Below are 19,277 nucleotides of genomic sequence, written 5' to 3'. Positions count from 1 at the left end.
TGCGTTGCGTGAAGAAACACTTCCTTTTGTTTGTTTAAAACTTGCTGTCTACTTATTTCATTTGGTGACCCCTAGTTCTTGTGTTATGAGAAGGAGTAAATAACACTTCCTTATTTAAACTTATTTAACACTTCCTTATTTTTTTCAGTGTAGCCAAGGACCCTGTACCCCCAGCTCTGTCAGTGCTCACCAACCCCCTGCACTCCATAGCTGTGCCAGTGTTCCCCAACCTTTCTGCATCCCCCAAAGTCATAATGGGGGAATATAGACATGTGAATGTTTCTTGGGAGGGATTGGTGGGGTAATTAGAAGGTAGTGGAATGGGAAGGAGAGGTTTGGGGCTGCAGTGAGGGGAGGGGGATAAATGGGGATGGATGGGAGGGGAGAGAGTTGGGGGCTCAGGTGAGAGGCTAGGGGGAGTGGAGGGGTGGGACAGTGGGAAGTGGGAGTGGCAGAGGGACTGGGGGAGAAAGGGACAAGGGCATCTGTTATCCCCTCATTCTCTCCTCGTGTGTGTGTGCCCAGATCTATGGGGCTCTTGCCCCTCTATGGGGAGGTCTCAGCCCCTCTTGCTGCCTCCCATATGTGTGACAGGATCTGGGGGGGGGGCATGCCCATCTAATAGAGTTTGGACCATCCCCTCCCTACTTTCTTCATGTGAGCTGAGTTTTGGGTGGAGGGGCTTACCCTTTTGGGGGTCTGAGGCCTCCCATGTGAGCCAGAATGTGGGGAAGCCCTGCCCCTTTGGGTGGGGAGCTGAGAATGGGTATATTTCATGCATGTCTCAGGCTCTAAAGCACTCAGGAGGGGATGGGATCATGCCCACTGAGATGAATGGAACATTTCACAGGTCTTGGAACTATTGTATTAGGTTATTTTCATCTCCATGGGGTGTTCTAATTCAGCTGACAAGTATCGGGGGTAGCTGTGTTAGTCTGTATCCACAAAAACAACAAGGAGTCCGGTGGCACCTTAAAGACTAACAGATTTATTTGAGCATAAGCTTTCGTGGGTAAAAACCCCACTTCTTCAGATGTATGGAGTGAAAATTACAGATGCAGACATAAATATACTGACACATGAAGAGAAGGGTGTCTCAGCAACTACACACCACACCACAGAAACACTACCCCATAGTGACTGTTTCCACCAAAGTGATATTGTCCCTGTTACTGTGGAAGAATCCATGTTAGGTATGCATCAGTATTCCCTTTCTTGCCTCTGCACAAGACAGGGCAGTCATTACCATGTATCCCTATTGGAACATCTCGAGAGTCCATCCCGGATACACATCTATGTTCTAGAGCTGTGAGCAGTTCGAAGATTTGTGAACCCTTTCTCCCATTTATTCAAGGTCACCATGTCATCATAATGTCAGACTAATTCAAGACTGTCTTTTACATCAACAAACCGGAGGGAGGGAGATTCTTCCCCTTGTGTGCAGAAGTGGACAGTTGTGGAATTGGTGCATCAACAATCAGATTACCCTGTTGGCAGTCTACCTCCCAGGAAACCAGAATGTGCTAGCAGACTTTCTCTGGAGACACTTTGGTGTTGATCATGAGTGGGAGCTACATGACTCTGTGGTGAACAATATTTATGGTAGATTGTGGACCCTTGCCAGGGACTTGTTTGCCTCCCAAACAAACAGGAAATGTAATCCATACTGTTCCAAAGGAGTCCTAGGTTGCCACTCAAAGGGCGATGCTCTGCTCCTTCCATGGTCAGACCATCTGAACTGTGCTTTCCCTCCACTACCTCTCCGGCCTCAAATTTTGTGCCGGATTCGGCAGGTCAGGACACAAGTCATTCTCATTGCCCCCAACTGGTCCGGACAGTTTTGGTTCCCAAAATTCTTACACGTCATCTCAGGCACCAATCATTATTCCAACATTTCTCAATCTCATGATCCAGGAGAATGGCAAAATCAAGCATCCTAACCTTGGCCACTTCATCTTAGAGCCTGTATTTTGTATGAGCATCATCTAGACTCTAGATGATGCTCATAGATTCTAGAGAGATCATGTTCTGAAGCTGCACAAAACATCTTTTCTAATAGTAGAAAGGATTCCATTAGAACATGTTACCTAGCCAAGTGGAAGCATTTTTCTGTTTGTGGGTATTAAAGATGTCAGAAGCTGAGATATTCTTCTCATTCTGGACTGTATTCTTTCCTTAAAGACATCAGGTTTGTCCGTCAGCACCTTATGGGTCCACTTGGAAGCAGACAGTGCATACCATCTACCTTCACATGGATACTTGATGTTTGCACACCCACTGAGTTGCAGATTTTGGAAAGGCTTAATAAGAACCTTTCCACCTATAAAGAAGCCTACTCCTCAATGGGACCTGAACCTGGTTCTCTCAGTACTCACTAAGTCTTCCTTTTGAACCATTAGCTTCTTGCTCCATGTCTCTCCTATCCAGGAAGGTCACATTCCTGGTAGCCATCACCTCAGCCAGGAGGGTTGGTGAGCTTGGAGCACTGATGATGGATCCTCCTTACACTATATTCCATAAGGACAAAGTTTAATTATGTTTACACCCTAAATTCACCCCCAGAGTAGTCTCAGAATTTCACATTAGCCTGAACCGTTTACCTGCAGAGAATAAAACCTATCAGGAAGTCTCCTAGACTATTTGTCATCTTAGCGGAACGGGTCGGGGGTCAGGCTATATCCTGATTAAAGAATCTCAAAATGGATCTCAGCAGAGCAAAATACAGCCAATCAGTTGTCTGATCTTCCCCCTCCTTTTGGGGTCAGAGCTCATTCTACAGGAGGTCATGCAACATCTATGGCATCGCTTCAAGAGGTGCCTCTACTTGATATCTGCAAGGCAGCAACATGAAGTTCCATCCATGTTTGTGAGACACTATGCCTTGGTGCAAGACTACTCTGCTGATGTATCTTTTGGAATGTCAGTCCTTTGTTTGGCTCTGCCATCTACAACCTCACTATTTGAATACTGCTTGTCAGTCACTCATAGTGAAATACAAATAGGACCAGCACTCAAAGAAGTAGTGAAAGTTATCTGTCTTATAGTAGCTGGAGGTTCTTTGAGATGTATGGTACCTGTCTGTATTCCATTACCCACCCTCCTTTCCCTCCACTTTGGATCATCTCTAATTCATGCTAGAGAAGGAATTGGGGAGGTGGTCGATTGGCCCTATCCTTTATCTCCTTGGGTGGAGACACAAGTTGAGCCCAAAGTGTATGTGAGGACCAGTTGACACAGTTTTCAAAATTTTCTGGCTCTGGGCATATGGAGCGTGTGTGTACCCTACCCACAGTGGAAGACAGATAGGGACCACACATCTTGAAGAACCTCTGGTTACTGTAAGGTAAGTAACTTTCTCTTACTAGACTCTGGGGGGTGGGATTAGCGGGGCAGCAAGTGGCTACTTCCTGCTCTTAGCGCAGACTAATGTGGTGTTTTCCGAAGATATATAGTGTGGAGCTTGGGAACTGACAGCGCACATACTGTGACCACTGAGGGAAAAGAAATATGTGCACTGCCGGGGTTGTCAGCACTGGCATTCATAGAATCATAGAATATCAGAGTTGGAAGGGACCTCTGGAGGTCATCTAGTCCAACCCCCTGCCCAGAGCAGGACCAATCCCCAACTAAATCATCCCAGCCAGGGCTTTGTCAAGCCTGACCTTAAAAACTTCTAAGAAAGGGGATTCCACCACCTCCCTAGGTAACACATTCCAGTGTTTCACCACCCTCCTAGTGAAAAAGTTTTTCCTAATATCCAACCTAAATCTCCCCCACTGCAACTTGAGACCATTACTCCTTGTCCTGTCATCTGCTATCACTGAGAATAGTCTAGATCCATCCTCTTTGGATCCACCTTTCAGGTAGTTAAAAGCAGCTATCAAATCCTCCCTCATTCTTCTCTTCTGTAGACTAAACAATCCCAGTTCCCTCAGCCTCTCCTCATAACTCATGTGTTCCAGACCCCTAATCATTTTTGTTGCCCTTCGCTGGACTCTCTCCAATTTTTCCACATCCTTCTTGTAGTGTGGGGCCCAAAACTGGACACAGTACTCCAGATGAGGCCTCACTAATGTCGAATAGAGGGGAACGATCACGTCCCTCGATCTGCTGGCAATGACCCTACTTATACATCCCAAACTGCCATTGGCCTTCTTGGCAACAACGGCACACTGTTGACTCATATCTAGCTTCTCGTCCACTGTCACCCCTAGGTCCTTCTCTGCAGAACTGCTGCCTAGCCATTCAGTCCCTAGTCTGTAGCGGTGCATTGGATTCTTCCGTCCTAAGCGCAGGACTCTGCACTTGTCCTTGTTGAACCTCATCAGATTTCTTTTGGCCCAATCCTCCAATTTGTCTAGGTCCCTCTGTATCCTATCCCTACCCTCCAGCATATCTACCGCTCCTCCCAGTTTAGTGTTATCCGCAAACTTGCTGAGGGTGCAATCCACATCATCCTCCAGATCATTAATGAAGATATTGAACAAAACCGGCCCCAGGACCGACCCTAGGGGCACTCCGCTAGATACCGGCTGCCAACGAGACATGGAGCCATTGATCACTACCCATTGAGCCCGACAATCTAGCCAACTTTCTACCCACCTTGTAGTGCGTCCATCCAGCCCATACTTCTTTAACTTGCTGACAAGAATACTGTGGGAGACCGTGTCAAAAGCTTTGCTAAAGTCAAGGAGTAACACATCCACTGCTTTCCCTTCATGCACAGAACCAGTTATCTCATCATAGAAGGCAATTAGATTAGTCAGGCATGACTTTCCCTTGGTGAATCCATGCTGACTGTTCCTGATCACTTTCCTCTCATTTAAGTGCTTCAGAATTGATTGCTTGAGGACCTGCTCCATGATTTTTCTGGGTACTGAGGTGAGGCTGACTAGCCAGTAGTTCCCAGAATCCTCCTTCTTCCCTTTTTTAAAGATTGGCACTACAGTAGCCTTTTTCCAATCTTCCGGGACTTCCCCCGATCGCCATGAGTTTTCAAAGATAATGGCCAATGGCTCTGGATGCTTCCTGAATCACAAGATTGAAGAAGATTGCGGGAGAGCGAGGATGTCATAAAAATAAAGGGAAGGGTAACCACCTTTCTGTATACAGTGCTATAAAATCCCTCCTGCCCAGAGGCAAAACCCTTTCACCTGTAAAGGGTTAAGAAGCTAAGATAATCTCGCTGGCACCTGACCAAAATGACCAATGAAGAGACAAGATACTTTCAAAGCTGGAGGGGGGGAAACAAAAGGTCTGTCTGTGTGATGCTTTTGCTGGGAACAGATCAGGAATGCAGTCTCAGAACTTCTGTTAGTTAGTAAGTAATCTAGCTAGAAATGCGGTAGATTTCCTTTTGTTTAAGGGCTGCTAAAATAAGCTGTGCTGGATGGAATGTATTTTCCTGTTTTTGTGTCTTTTTGTAACTTAAGGTTTTGCCTAGAGGGATTCTCTATGTTTTGAATCTGATTACCCTGTAAGGTATTTACCATCCTGATTTTACAGAGGTGATTCTTTTCTTTTCTTTCATTAAAATTCTTCTTTTAAGAACTTGATTCCTCATTGTTCTTCAGATCCAAGGGTTTGGGTCTGTGTTCACCTGTACAAATTGGTGAGGATTTTTATCAAGCCTTCCCCTGGAAAGTGGGTGTAGGGCTTGAGGGGATATTTTGGGGGAAGACGTCTCCAAGTGGGCTCTTTCCCTGTTCTTTGTTTAACACGGTTGGTGGTGGCAGCATAGGGTTCAAGGACAAGGCAAAGTTTGTACCTTGAGGAAGTTTTTAACCTAAGCTGGTAAGAATAAGCTTAGGGGGTCTTTCATGCAGGTCCCCACATCTGTACCCTAGAGTTCAGAGTGGGGAAGGAACCTTGACAGAGGAGTATAGCATGATGTGGGGGTTGCTGACCACACACTGATTTGGCTTGGGATGCAAATTGCAGGACATCATGCATACAACTGCCTAAATGATTACTAACTTACTAACAACATACCTTTTCCTATTTAAAAAAACAACTACTAGGAAATTCAGTGGCAAAAAAATGTGTTAATGCAGAGTTAAGGTTGCTTGGTGGTATGTTGTCCCCTTGCAGAACACTTAGTTGGCAAAACTCAAACTTCTGAAAACCTGGAAATGCAGACTTAAAGTTGTCCATGCAACCTTAACTTGGTCCTCTCTCAGCAATGCCACAGTACCCCCTGTTAATAGACACATGTTTATGCTGCCAACCCCAAAGTTGCTGAAATGTACAAGCTCTTCACCTCTCTTTACAACCCATTCACTCTCACGCATAGGATTCCATCTGTCACTACTAGAGAGGGGAAGGAAGGTTGCTCTTGGCTGTATCCTCTCTGAGCGATGCTTTGATATGCACGTAGCAGATACTCACACTGGACCTTGGCATTAATAAGATTCATGGAGGTTCCAAATCATGGTGTACACTCACACACTTAACCAGGTCCCCAGAAAGAATACCATGTGGACAACTTAATCTCTTTGCAGCCTTTTACAATTCCCTTATACTTACTGTTGACTGCAACTGGAGTGTTTGCAAATAATTCCCGTTTGCTACTGCTGGCTCCAGGGGACCAGAGGGATGGTGGATGAGCAACTCTTTCTTTTTTTTTTTTTTTTTTTCTTTTTCTTTTTGTCCTTTAACAGTGTTTGGTGGAATCCTGTGGGTGAGAGTGAATGGATTGTAAAAGGAGGTGAAGCGCTTGTACATTTCAGCAACTGTACGATTGCAGAGTAAATGTATGTATGTTAATTGGGGCATTGCTGAAAGATGACAAAGTTAAGGTTGCATGCGCAAACTTAACTCTGCATTTCCTGGTTTTCAGAAGTTTGAGTTTTGCTCAGCTCAGTGTTTTGCAAGGGGACAACATACCATCAAGCAACCTTAACTCTATGCTAATGTAGTTTTTTGACTTTGAATATAGTTGGTGTGGAAACAGGAAGCTAGCAGCCAGGAGTATTGCAGTAGTGAAGCACTTCATACTCTTTGCATGTTTCACAGTTAAAGAGGGACTGAACAGCATTTGTTGTAAGAGCAAACTGACACAACCAGCATGAGTCTGAGACAAACACAGTGACCTGAACACCACTAATTCAACTGAGGGCATTCCAATTAAGAAGAATTATTATCCTCATTAAGTAGCAGTCCATGCCACTGAATATTACTAGGTTTAAATTGGCTCTCAGAGAGAAGTTCAATGTTCGCTAGTTAAGTAGAGTGTGTGTGTAATATGCCTATAATAGCAGGCCCTGGCCTACACTTAGAATTTAGATTGACCTTGCCACCTTGCTCAGGAGCATGAAAAATTCACACTCCTGAACGCTGTAGTTAAGCTGCCCTAATTACTGGGGTGGCGGCTTACCTTCGTTGATCGAAAACCTTTTCTGTTGATGTAGGAAGTGTCTACACTATGTGTTGCTGTAGCATCTGTAGTGTAGACGTGGCCTAATGCACTGTTGGTTTAAAAAGTAAATTTGTAAGTTGTCTGTAGGGATAGAATGGCTAACAGACGTACTGTGTCATAGCCATGTCTTGAGTAAAATAAAAGATGCTGCTGTGTTAAAATCTGGACCTGATAACTTTGGTATGGGGCTCTGGGAACACATAAGGAACAACTCTCAACAAAGATGTTTGTGTGAGTGGCTGTGTAAATATGCCACTGATGAAGATACGAAAAGGTAAAAAACCGTTGAAGAAAAGAGTGTAGAATGCTTTGTAATTAATTTAAAACTAAAAGATGTGTAAATGAAATCTTCTGTTTGATAAAAACCTCTTGTAATTTTAAAGTTAAATATGATAAGCTTAAAAGTTAAATTCTAACAGGTTTTAAGAATTTAATACATTTTTTTACACCTGAATTCTCCAGTTCTGTTCATAAATAGATGAGTACTAATGTCATTGTATATACTGTCTTGCAGCTAAGTGATGAGGAGGTAAACATCTAATCTATTGCTGCTATCTCAAATACTTATATACCAAGTTGGTTATATAATACACAGTTGGTTATGTAGTATTCAACAGCTGCTGGCACAGGTTGATCCATAAATGCACGTTTAGTGAAGCACCTTGGTGTTAATGACCAGCAAAATTGTTAAATAAATTCAATTTTTCTTTTGAAATATTGAATAATCTTTACTTTCTACTAATTAGGTCATTTAAAAAAATATGAAAATATTTCTAAAGTGCATAGCAGCTGGTAGGGAAATGTCTTTTGGGTGTATTAGGATAGTTTTGAAACTAGCTTGCATGCTTTTTGCATTTGCATGTTACCTTCATTTTTCTTCTGAGGCTACCAATTATCAATAAACATTTTTTTTAAAATTAGATATATAACAGACACCCTATATTTTGAAAAAAAATTGCAGTAACTTCTTTGTTGATTTGAAAATCTAATAAAAATATAACAAAGAATATCTCCTATTCCTTTCTCTTTAATTGCTAGTGTTCTGAAATGTTTATTGTTAAGTCTCAATATTTATTTCTTTTGCAAATTGAACTGTTACAGAGCTAGTATTTTTCTTCGAAGCATTCTTTCAAGAATTTACCTAACCATAACAGGAATGAAAATGCTGTCAATGTAGAAATCTGGCAGTTTTAGATACTAGTATAGACCACTGAAAATATTTGTATTCTGGACATTGCAATAATTTATTTCCTAGAAAATCCACAAAAGCTTGGTTTTAGGGACACTATGAATGCGTGTAAATGTAGATTTACGTGTATTTTTATCTGTCTTGAAAATTTTCATTCATTTACTTAAAAATCATTTAAAAAGACATGTACATTTGCTTATAACTACTAGAAACGTGACAGTTGAGGGGTACAGGAGGGTTTTGCACTGTACACAATTGAGGTTCAAAATATCTATGACTATGGACATAATAAATTAACCATATTTTTTATCTTTAGCCTAACAGACTGAAGCAGTTTGGTTTGACAGAAAGAGCTTCTGAAGAGAAGGCACCACCTGAAAGGCCCAGAGTAGCTTTCCAAACTCCTGTACCTGCACCTACTGTTTCACCAGTGAATGAAGACTTTCACAGAGGATTATCCAACACCCTTGGTGAAATAGTGGCTCCCAGGTGCTTGTCTGTAACGTTTATTTTGTGACTATATGTTTGATAAGTTGGTTAGATAGAAATTCTGCGGTTACACGGATTATTACCTTTCAGAACGACTGCAAAGCAGACCATTGTGGTGCTTTTCCTTTCACTTCTAATAACTAGCTAAGAGTGAAAGCAAATATTTTCAAATTTTTATTTTTTAAGTTAATGAAAAAAATTATCTAGATAAAATAATAAACTTTTAATGAATGTGTTTATTTCTCTAGACCTCATTTTATTCATATATACATACACACACATGCACATGTACTTGTTTGTGCGCACTCTCTCTTTCTCTGTCCGTCTCTCTGACTGAGGGCTTGTCTGTGCTGCACGGTTAGGTCGACGTAAGCTGCCTTGGGTCAACCTAGCTGTGGAAGTTTCTTCACTTAAATTTGGCTCTTGCTGACATAAGTGCCTCTCTACACCGATATAGTAATGCCATCTCCCTGAATGATGTAGAGTGATGGTCGATGTAATTAGGTTAGTGTTGTGTCAGTGTAGACACTGCATTGCTTAGTTGATTGTTCGTGGCCTTCAGGAGCTGTCCCACTGTGCCCCACACTTTCAATACAATCAGTACAAGCACTCCTGGTAAGGATGCGCTCCACCGACACAAGGAGCCAAGTGTGTGTGCACACAAGCAATTTAATAACTCTGGTGGCTGTAAGCTGACATAAGGTAGGCCAACATAATTTTGTAGTACAGACATGGCCTTAATCTTTTTCAGGTGTACATTTTTGTTTTCTTTTGGACATGCTTATTGATTGAGAAATTTTGGGAGGCTGTATTGGTGAAAATCATAACACTTTCTTAGTGAATGTTTTCATGGAGTTATTCATGAATTGTAGATTTATTACGTCTATCTAGGCATTTGCATGTTGTGGGGCATTTAAGTGAGATGAGTGTGCGATATAAAAATCGAGGCAGTACAGTTTCACAATTGAGGCTCTATGTTTTAAATGTGAAAAGTATATATTACTGTTTCCCTGTTAGAACACGAGACGTAAAGGAATAAATCTCAAATTTAAGAAATGGGGACTCAAAGTCTTATGTTTCATTTGGAGATTGTGGAATAAACAGTCCTAATTGAGGACCAGATTGTGCATGGATCTTAAATTGTTGAGCAATATAGGGAGGGTACAAAGAACCTTCCCACTACCCACACCTGGCCTGGGTAAGTGCCAAGTAGGATTGCAGCCCTTGTGCATATGGATGTGTCTTGTGCAGGGACTGCTTGATTAGTGCTCTTCAGGGGTGTGCTTACAAGGCACAACCAGATCTTCAGTGAGAAGTCTTAACTGAGTTAATTTTAGAACTTTCCCATACAGTGACTTATCTGATTTTGTTTTTGTCCTGCTTTCTCATTTAGTAGCCGAATAAAATATAAAAAAAGGCCTTGTTCGTTTCTTTTGATATAGGATTGCACCTCTGCCTCCACCTCCACCCCCAACTTTGACAGACAACTACAGAACTCCCTATGATGATGCATACTATTTCTATGGGGCTAGAAATCCTTTGGATCCTAATCTTGCATACTGTAAGTTGACTGCTTGGCAAACATCTAACCAATGAACCAAAACAGAAGCAAAAAGTTATTTCCTGAATGGAAGAAGAAACAAAGGGAGAAATAACAGTTTGAAGTAGAACAAATTGTCCTGGTAGCTAAATAAAATAGATAAAATGAAGGAAAATATCCTATAACACAAATATATTTACTAGTGGATTTAAAAATCAATTTGTATCAACTGTGGGGGATGACTTTCAGAAGTGCTGGAGGGATTTAAGAGCACAAGTCCATTGACTTTCACTGAAAATCTCTTCTCACTGTGAAACCTAACTGCTCATGGTTTTGAAGTATTTTTAAGATAGTGATAAATACTGAGCCATTGCTTTATGGTAGAATTTTCTTTATGAAAACTTTACCGCAAGAAATCCAGTTACATTTGAGGCCACAGATTCTTTTTATTTTAGAAAATTGTAAGCACGGTTTCTTTACATTATGTTGACGTTAGAGTGGGCCAATAGCTATAGTTAAGTTTAAGACTAGCTTTCTGTTTGACAGCCATTTATCTAAGTGCTCTAAAATTCACATGCATAATTGGATTGGCTTGAAAACAGCTGTGCCTCATTGAGATGGGAGTGGTGTTAGTGGTCCAAATTTGAATTGTGTGAGCAAGGGGCTTCCAAGATACTGCCCCCATAAAAAAATCATAATTTTATAGTTCTTGTAACTGTTACACACCTGGGGTTCAAACTCTGGCTCTGATCCTTCTCAATCTGCTATCACCTGCTTGGGATTGATTTTAGCTATTGTACAAAATTGCCCCACCCCTTTGAGGAAGTTTGAGTGAAGTTGATAAGCCAAAGGAAGTCATTGGTGCAAATGCAGCAGGATGGGTTTGTTGCATACCAGAGGGTTTGCAGGCAACCTGAGGTCAGAGTAAGTGGGTGACTCAAGCTGACATTGTGTGCCCATAGAACTTCAGCAGTACTCATGTACTGCGAGTTCAAGTCCTGAATGTGGCAGCTTTCTGAAAATGCTTGTTATGCACATTAATTGCTCTCTGACTACTTTCCGCAAGTGCTCCTTCTGGAAAATGTTCCTGAGAGCAAAGCTTTTGGTTTAAGAGCCAGTATTTCAAAGTCTAAATACTCAGATTTTATTTTAGAACTATTGCCAAGAATAATAGCTTTAATTTAAGCTATGTCTACACTCGCACTTTTAGCAGTAAAACTTTTGTCGGTCAGGGGTGTGAAAAAAATACACCCCAACCGACATAAGTTACACCAACAGAAGCGCTGGGGTGGACAGCGCTAGATCGTCAGGAGAGCATCAGCCACTGACGTAGCTACTGCCACTTGTTGGGAGTGGTTTAATTTTGATGATGGGAGAGCTTTCTCCAGTCGGCATAGAGCAGCTACACGGGACAACTTATAGCAGCGCAGTTGTATTGGTACAGTTGTGCCGCTGTAAAGTCTCTAGTGTAAACATCACCTAAGTAGAGGGAAGATGGAAGAATCTAGTAAGCAGCAGCATTAGAGTAACGTAATCATGCTGCATGCCTCCTCACCCATTTCTTGAACAATGGGACAGGTGTGAACAAAGAAAAGCAAATAGCTGGGATTCTCATCAGAATCAGCATGATCAAAGGGGTTTCTAAGCATCAGGAAAGGCAGCCATAATAGAGAGCCTTTCTAAGGACTGTCATAAGGTTAGCATTAACTAGTGCGGCACCAGGATATTTTTGTGGATCAAAACAGTAACTTATGAAATAAGTTACTAAACCATAACTATCATGAAAAAAAAAAAAGAAAAAAAATTCTATTATAATTAATCCAATCTACCTCAAAGTGCTGAAGTTTCTGTGAAATTGGGGTTCAAAGGCAATATCAGACACTGGAAAACCTTAGTCACATAAACAATAGTCATATCAAATGTGAAATGATATTTTGCCCCATAAATTGCCATCGTAAAATCAAGCAGTGTACAAATGACAGTAGACATTTAAAAATGACCACTAACCCAAAAGGCAGAATTTCTGTATACTCTTTTTCACTCCTTTAAAATGGAAATCCTGTTGCTACTGTCCCACCATGATATTGCTGGGCCACATTAAGGCCAGGGTAGAATTAATGGTGCAAGTTGGGGTAATTTGGTCAGAGGATTCCTCAAATACAGATGCGGCCTCACTAAATTACTGATTTTAATAATCAGAATGCTTTAAAATCTATAGGGAGATGGTCTTGAAAACTGATATGCCATCATATGGGCTGGGGTACAATTTGTGTTGCAAATTTTGGGTTATTTGATCAATGGGTTCCCTATATAGATCCCCCTAGATTATATACTCTTAATTTTCAAATTCTCTAAAGTCCATAGTGAAATTATCTCAAATACTTGTATGACACAACAGGGATATGTATAGACTTTGGGAGACAGGAGAGGAGAACGCTTTATTGAGATGAATCGTGTCAATTCATAACTCTCAGATCTATTATGTCAGCTTATATTCATCCATGGGGAGTACTGATTCACCTGAGAACATCCCATTGAGATGAATGAACCCACTTCACACTTCTGCAATTCTCCTAGGCTGCAGAGGTTTGTACAGAGCCCTTTTCTCCTTCACTACCCCCAAAGTAGACTATGGAATCTGGGGCTTGGCACCACTCCCCCTTGTTGCCTCCAGATTGTAGATGTTCTGCTCACAGCCCACTGGCTACCACATCCCTTCCTCTTCATGGGCCCTTCAGCCATAGCAGGAGCATAGAGGGGCCAGAAGGAGAGCAGAGCTGATACCTGAGTGTTGGTGAGGGTTTTTCAAGAAAACCTTGTGCACTCCCACAACCCCAGCTGTTCTCCATTCACTCCCTGCTCACTAATACCACCACTTCTTTGAGTGCTTGTTCATGTCCATTCCAATTAGCTGTGCGCGCGCCATAACAGCTGGAAGATTTTTCCCCTAGCAGTATCTGTAGGGTAAGCTTGGGCACTCCCTGGAGTCATGCCCTCATGGTGCTCAATATAGTGCCCTGCCAACCCAAATCCCCTTCAGTTCCTTATTGCCTGTGACGGCTAGCTGGAACTCCCTATTGCTCTTGCCTCGGCAAGCATATGCTTCGCAGTATTGTGTTTATGTAGTTCGATTCAGTAGTAGTTTAGTTAGTATAGACAGTTTTGTTTCATAAGTTTCCTTTGGGGGTTCCCCTCACCCCATGTTGCCCCAGCTCCGGGGTGTGCCTCGGTCCCCAGGCTTTAAGCCGTGCTCCGACTGCAGCAGGTTTATGACGAGAAGTGACTTGCACACTTAGTGCTTGAAGTGTCTTGGGGAGGGTCACCTTAGGGACCGCTGTAAAATGTGTAGGGGATTTCGCCCCCGGACCCTCAAGGACAGAGAACAGCACCTCTGAGTTCTGCTTATGGAGGCAGCGCTTCAGCCTCAGTCAGACCCCAGCACGGCGGACCCGATCCCAAGTACCGCCTCCTTGGTGCACAGCGCTCCAGCACTGTTGATGCACGAGCCAGTGCCGAGGACGGACTCCTCTAAGGACCCTCAACACCGCCACAGCTCCACGCACAGGTCCCAGGCTCCAGTGTCACTCACCGGTGCCTCATAAAAGAGAGACCGACAGAGGGCGCTCCCTGACCAGGTCTAAAGACCAGGTGGCCAGCAACCCCCCATCAAGTGTCCAATTGGTGGGGCCTTCGTCGACTCCTGCCTCAGGAGGGGTCCAGTTGAGTCCAGACCTGCACCACCTACAGCTTCCCTCAATGCCGGAAGCATTCGAGGCAGCATCAGACCTTTTGGCATAACTCGCCAGTGCCGAGTGGCTCCGCTCCTCTGTGATCTTCACAGTTGGAGATCTCGGAGTCGGAAGCGGAGTCATCACACTCCAGTAGGAGCAGAAGATCTCGCTCCCACCGTGACCGACAGCCCTACTCAGCACAGTGGCCAGGACAGTGGCAGGCTCCTCAGTGGCCCTTCTGGACACCCTGGGCCTATCACCAGAGCTAGGGTCCCAGACTAGCGTCAGTGGCCTTGGCATCCTTTGGGCCGCCACACACGCCCTCTGCACCGCTGCAGGGGACCCATCCGGCAGCTGCACTGACGTCGACAATCTCGGCACCGATACCTCAGTTTGTGGTGCACAACAACCACTTCCAGTTCACAGTCCTTCCGTTCGGCCTGTCAGTGGCGCCTTGAGTATTTATCAAATGCATGGCAGTTGTGGCTGCATTTCTGCGTAGGCGCCAGGTACAGGTGTTTCCGTACCTCGACTAGCCACTCCAGGGCTGAAGTGGAGGTGCAAGTCGAATTCATCATAGCAATGTTTGACAAATTGGGCCTTCTCCTGAATGTGGGGAAGTCAACTCTGTCCCCCGTTCAGAGGATAGAATTCATAGGGGCAGTGCTGGACTCGACACAGGCCAGGGCATACCTACCGGAATCAAGGTTTCGGGCCCTGGATGACATCATTCGGAGTCGCAGGCATTTCTCCACCACCACAGCAAGGAATTTCCTCAAGCTCCTGGGACACATGGCCACTTGTACCTATGTGGTGCAATATGCCAGGCTCAGACTCTGGCTGCTCCAGTCATGGCTTGCCTCAGTGTGTCGGCTAGTCAGGGACAGTTTGGACAGAGTTGTGGCTTTGCTTCGCCCAGTCCTCGACTCCCTTCTGTGGTGGCTTGATCCAAAGCTAGTGTGAACAGAGGTCCCCTTCTTCAGCCCCCAGCCAACTCTCTTGTTGGTTATGGATGTATCGGACTTGGACTGGGGGGGGGGCGCACCTTGGAGACCTCAGGACACAAGGCATCTGGACTCAGGCAGAGCTCGCTCTCCACATCAATGTCAGAGAGCTGAGAGCAGTACGCCTGGCATGTCAGACTTTCCGACCCCACTTAAGTGGGAGACGTGTATCAGTGATGACAGACAACATCACGGCGATGTTGTATATCAACAAACGGGGGTGCACGCTCCTCTCCCCTGTGCCAGAAAGCCCTTGTGCTGTGGGACTTCTGTGTGGAGCAGTCAATACACCTGCAAGCATCGTACCTCCCTGGGGTTCGGAACGAGTTAGCAGACTATCTCAGCAGGTCGCTCCACGGCCACAAGTGGTCCCTACACCCGGACATCGCGAACTCCATTTTCCAGCAGTGGGGCTTTCCCCAGGTAGACCTCTTTGCCACATGGCACAACAGGAAGTGTCAGCAGTTCTGCTCCTTCCTGAATCACAGCCCAGTCTCCATAGCAGATGTGTCCTCCTTCCCTGGGGAGGCTGTCTCCTATACACGTTCCCGCCTACCCCTCTCGTTCACAAGGTGCTCCTCAAGATACAGAGGGATCGGGCGGTGGTAATATTGATAGCCCCAGCCTGGTCCCACCAACACTGATGCATATTGCTCCTGGATATGTCCTTGGAAGCCCCAGTCACTTTGCCGCTCTTCCCAGACTTGATAACTCAGGATCACGGCTGTCTCCAGCACCCGAACCTCAAGTCGTTGGACCTCACGGCATGGAAGCCCTGTGGCTAAATCCAGTGGAGTGTTCCTACTCAGACCAGGTTAGACAAGTGCTCGTTGGCAGTAGGAAACCCTCCACCAGGGCTACCTACCTTGCCAAGTGGAAGAAATTCTCAATTTGGTCGGCACAGTATCATTTGTCCCTGACACTCGTTTCTATTCCATTCGTATTGGACTACCTTCTCCATCTCAAGCAGCAGGGACTGTCCATGTCATCAATAAGGGTTCACTTGGCTGCCATCTCTGCCTTCCATCCAGGTGCAGAGGGCTGGTCGGTCTTTGCCAACCCTATGGTCAGCTGTTTCTTCAAAGGTCTCGACAGACTATAAGCGCAAGTTCGACAGCTGGTCCTGGCCTGGGACTTCAACCTGGTCCTTTCCAGACCATGGGACCGGCTTTTGAACCGCTAGCTACATGCTCCCTGCTCTAGCTCTCATACAAGGTGGTTTCTGGTACCGATAACCTCAGCCAGGAGGGTGTCTGGGCTCAAGGCCCTAACATCAGAGCCTCCTTACATTGTGTTCCATAAGGAAAAGGTTCAGCTCAGGCCCCACCTGGCTTTCCTCCCAAAGTTTGTCTCCCATTTCCACATGAACCAGGACATCTTCCTCCCAGTGTTCTATCCTAAGCCACATTCAAGGGCAGGGAGCAGAGGCTTCACTCGTTGGATGTCCGCAGAGCATTTGCCTTTTACATCGAGAGAACATGGCCATTCCGAAAGTCTCTGCAACTTTTCCTGGCTCTGGCAGACAGGATGAAGGGTCTTCCAGTCTCTTCTCAATGAATTTTGTCGTGGATCATGTCCTGCATCCGAGAGTGTTACAAACTGGCAGAAGTGTCTGCCCCTTAGCTCACTGCGTACTCCACCAGGGCGCAGGCTTCTTCATCAGCGTTCCTGATGCAGGTTCCAACCCAGGAAATATGCAGAGCGGCAACGTGGTCCTCCATACATACTTTCACTGTGCATTATGTGATTACCTAGCACGCCAGAGACGATGCGGCCTCTGGTAGAGCAGTGCTCCAGTCAGTGGACAACTCCGACCCCTCCTCCATAACTTAGGCTTTCGAGTCACCTGATTGGAATTGACATGAACAAGCCCTCGAAGAAGAAAAAACGGTTACTCAAAGTCTCATAACCGTTCTTCAACGTGTGGTGTTCATGTCCATTCCAATACCCACCCTCCTGCCCCGCTGTCAGAGTAGCTGTCAAGAAGGAAATGAAGGGGGGTTGGGTCGTCAGGGCACTATATTGAGTGCCATGAGGGCGTGACTCCAGGGGGCGCCCAGGCCAACCCTACGGATACCGCTAGTGGAAAAATCTTCTGGCTGTCCTGCACGTGGCATGTGCACACCTGATTGGAATGGACATGAACAACGCATCTCGAAGAACAACAATTACGAGAAGGTGAGTAACCGTTTTTTCTTCAAAAAACAATGGAAATTCATTTTCCATAAATTTTAGTGCAGTGCCTGGTACCCTTCTAGAATGCTGAACGCATATACTGTATGCTTAAATCTCTGAAAACCAGAAAACAAAGGGTTAAGATGCACATTAGCCATACACCACAGCCTTTCCTGTGCCTTCTTTCAACCTTCTTCTACAGACATCACAGTTCTCTATCCTTGCAGGTGATATGAACTGCTGAAGAGAGACAGCACTGGAGGATAGTAGGAGAAACTGTCAGACCATGTCCTCACTAAGGCAGACCTTGTATTTAGGGCAGGCTTAATGAACAACAGTTGGCTATATCTGGCCTATACTTGACGAGTTCTGCTTTGCACAAACCACCCTAGTTTCCTTGTCCTGAGGACTCCCTCTGGAATGTTGCCTGCACTTATCTCTGCCTGAAGCATACTGTTACGTATGCTCCTAGGATGCTACAGATCCCCTCCCAAGAATAGGCTATTATGCTCCTCTTCTTGTCCAGCTCTGTAACAGCACAGAAACAAGGGGTCCATGGTCCCTTTCAGTACAGATGCACCTCTTGTATCGCAGTATGGGCTCTGGCAAATTGCTGCAGGTAATCGTGGCACCAGTCAACACAGCTGTCTCCAACATCATGAGGGGCAGTTGGAGTGTGTGCAGACAAATGAGGGAATTCAGTGTTGTGGGACAACACATAACATAAAATGGCACATTTACTTATTCCTAATGTGTGCTTATTATAGGGCTGACCTGGCTGAAACATACTTACAGTACATCCCCAGTGACTTTTGCCAGCTCTAGGGAACACAGTTAAGATTACAGGTCAGGATAGGATGGGAACTCTGGAGTCGGGGACTCTCTCCTCAGGGGGACTGAGTCATCTATCTGCCGCCCTGACTGGCAAAACAGAGAAATCTGCTGCTTGCCAGGGACTAAGATTCGCGATGTGACGGAGAGTCTGCCAAGACTCATCAAGCCCTCGGACTGCTACCCCTTCCTGCTTTTCCACGTGGGCACCAATGATACTGCCAAGAATGACCTTGAGCGGATCACTGCAGACTACGTGGCTCTGGGAAGGAGGATAAAGAAGTATGAGGCACAAGTGGTGTTCTTGTCCATCCTCCCCGTGGAAGGAAAAGGCCGGGGTAGGGATCGTCGAATCATGGAAGTCAATGAATGGCTACGCAGGTGGTGTCGGAGAGAAGGCTTTGGATTCTTCGACCATGGGATGGTGCTCCAAGAAGGAGGAGTGCTAGGCAGAGACAGGCTCCACTTAACGAAGAGAGGGAAGAGCACCTTCGCGAGCAGGCTGGCTAACCTAGTGAGGAGGGCTTTAAACTAGGTTCACCGGGGGAAGGAGACCAAAGCCCTGAAGTAAGTGGGGAAGCGGGATACCGGGAGGAAGCACAAGCAGGAGCGTGTGAGAGGGGAGGGCTCCTGCCTCATACTGAGAACAAGGGGCGATCAGCGGGTTATCTCAAGTCCCAATATACAAATGCACAAAGCCTGGGAAACAAGCAGGGAGAACTAGAGGTCCTGGCAAAGTCACGGAATTATGATGTAATTGGAATAACGGAGACTTGGTGGATAACTCTCATGACTGGAGTACTGTCATGGATGGGTATAAACTGTTCAGGAAGGACAGGGAGGCCAGAAAAGGTGGGGGAGTTGCACTGTATATAAGGGAGCAGTATGACTGCTCAGAGCT

The 19,277-nt window shown here is 45.0% G+C and overlaps 1 protein-coding gene across 22 annotated transcripts in view; it reads left to right on the top strand.

Annotated features, from left to right (window-relative positions):
* CSPP1 (centrosome and spindle pole associated protein 1) overlaps positions 1-19,277 on the top strand; it is a 171,108-nt gene that overhangs the window by 60,909 nt on the left and 90,922 nt on the right. For all 22 annotated transcript variants that reach the window (XR_005224296.2, XM_043539532.1, XM_043539538.1 and 19 more), the window contains 2 exons: positions 8,923-9,095; positions 10,538-10,656. Coding sequence is in view for 21 of the 22 variants with exons in the window: in XM_043539532.1 (XP_043395467.1) it covers positions 8,923-9,095; positions 10,538-10,656 (292 nt within the window). In the remaining variant the exon portion in view is untranslated. The remainder of the gene's footprint in view (positions 1-8,922; positions 9,096-10,537; positions 10,657-19,277) is intronic.

The sequence above is a fragment of the Chelonia mydas genome, chromosome 2, assembly GCF_015237465.2.
Source record: "Chelonia mydas isolate rCheMyd1 chromosome 2, rCheMyd1.pri.v2, whole genome shotgun sequence".
NCBI lineage: Eukaryota > Metazoa > Chordata > Testudines > Cheloniidae > Chelonia > Chelonia mydas.
Note: the sequence above shows the minus strand (reverse complement) of the source record. Positions and strands in the feature narration are given on the sequence as shown.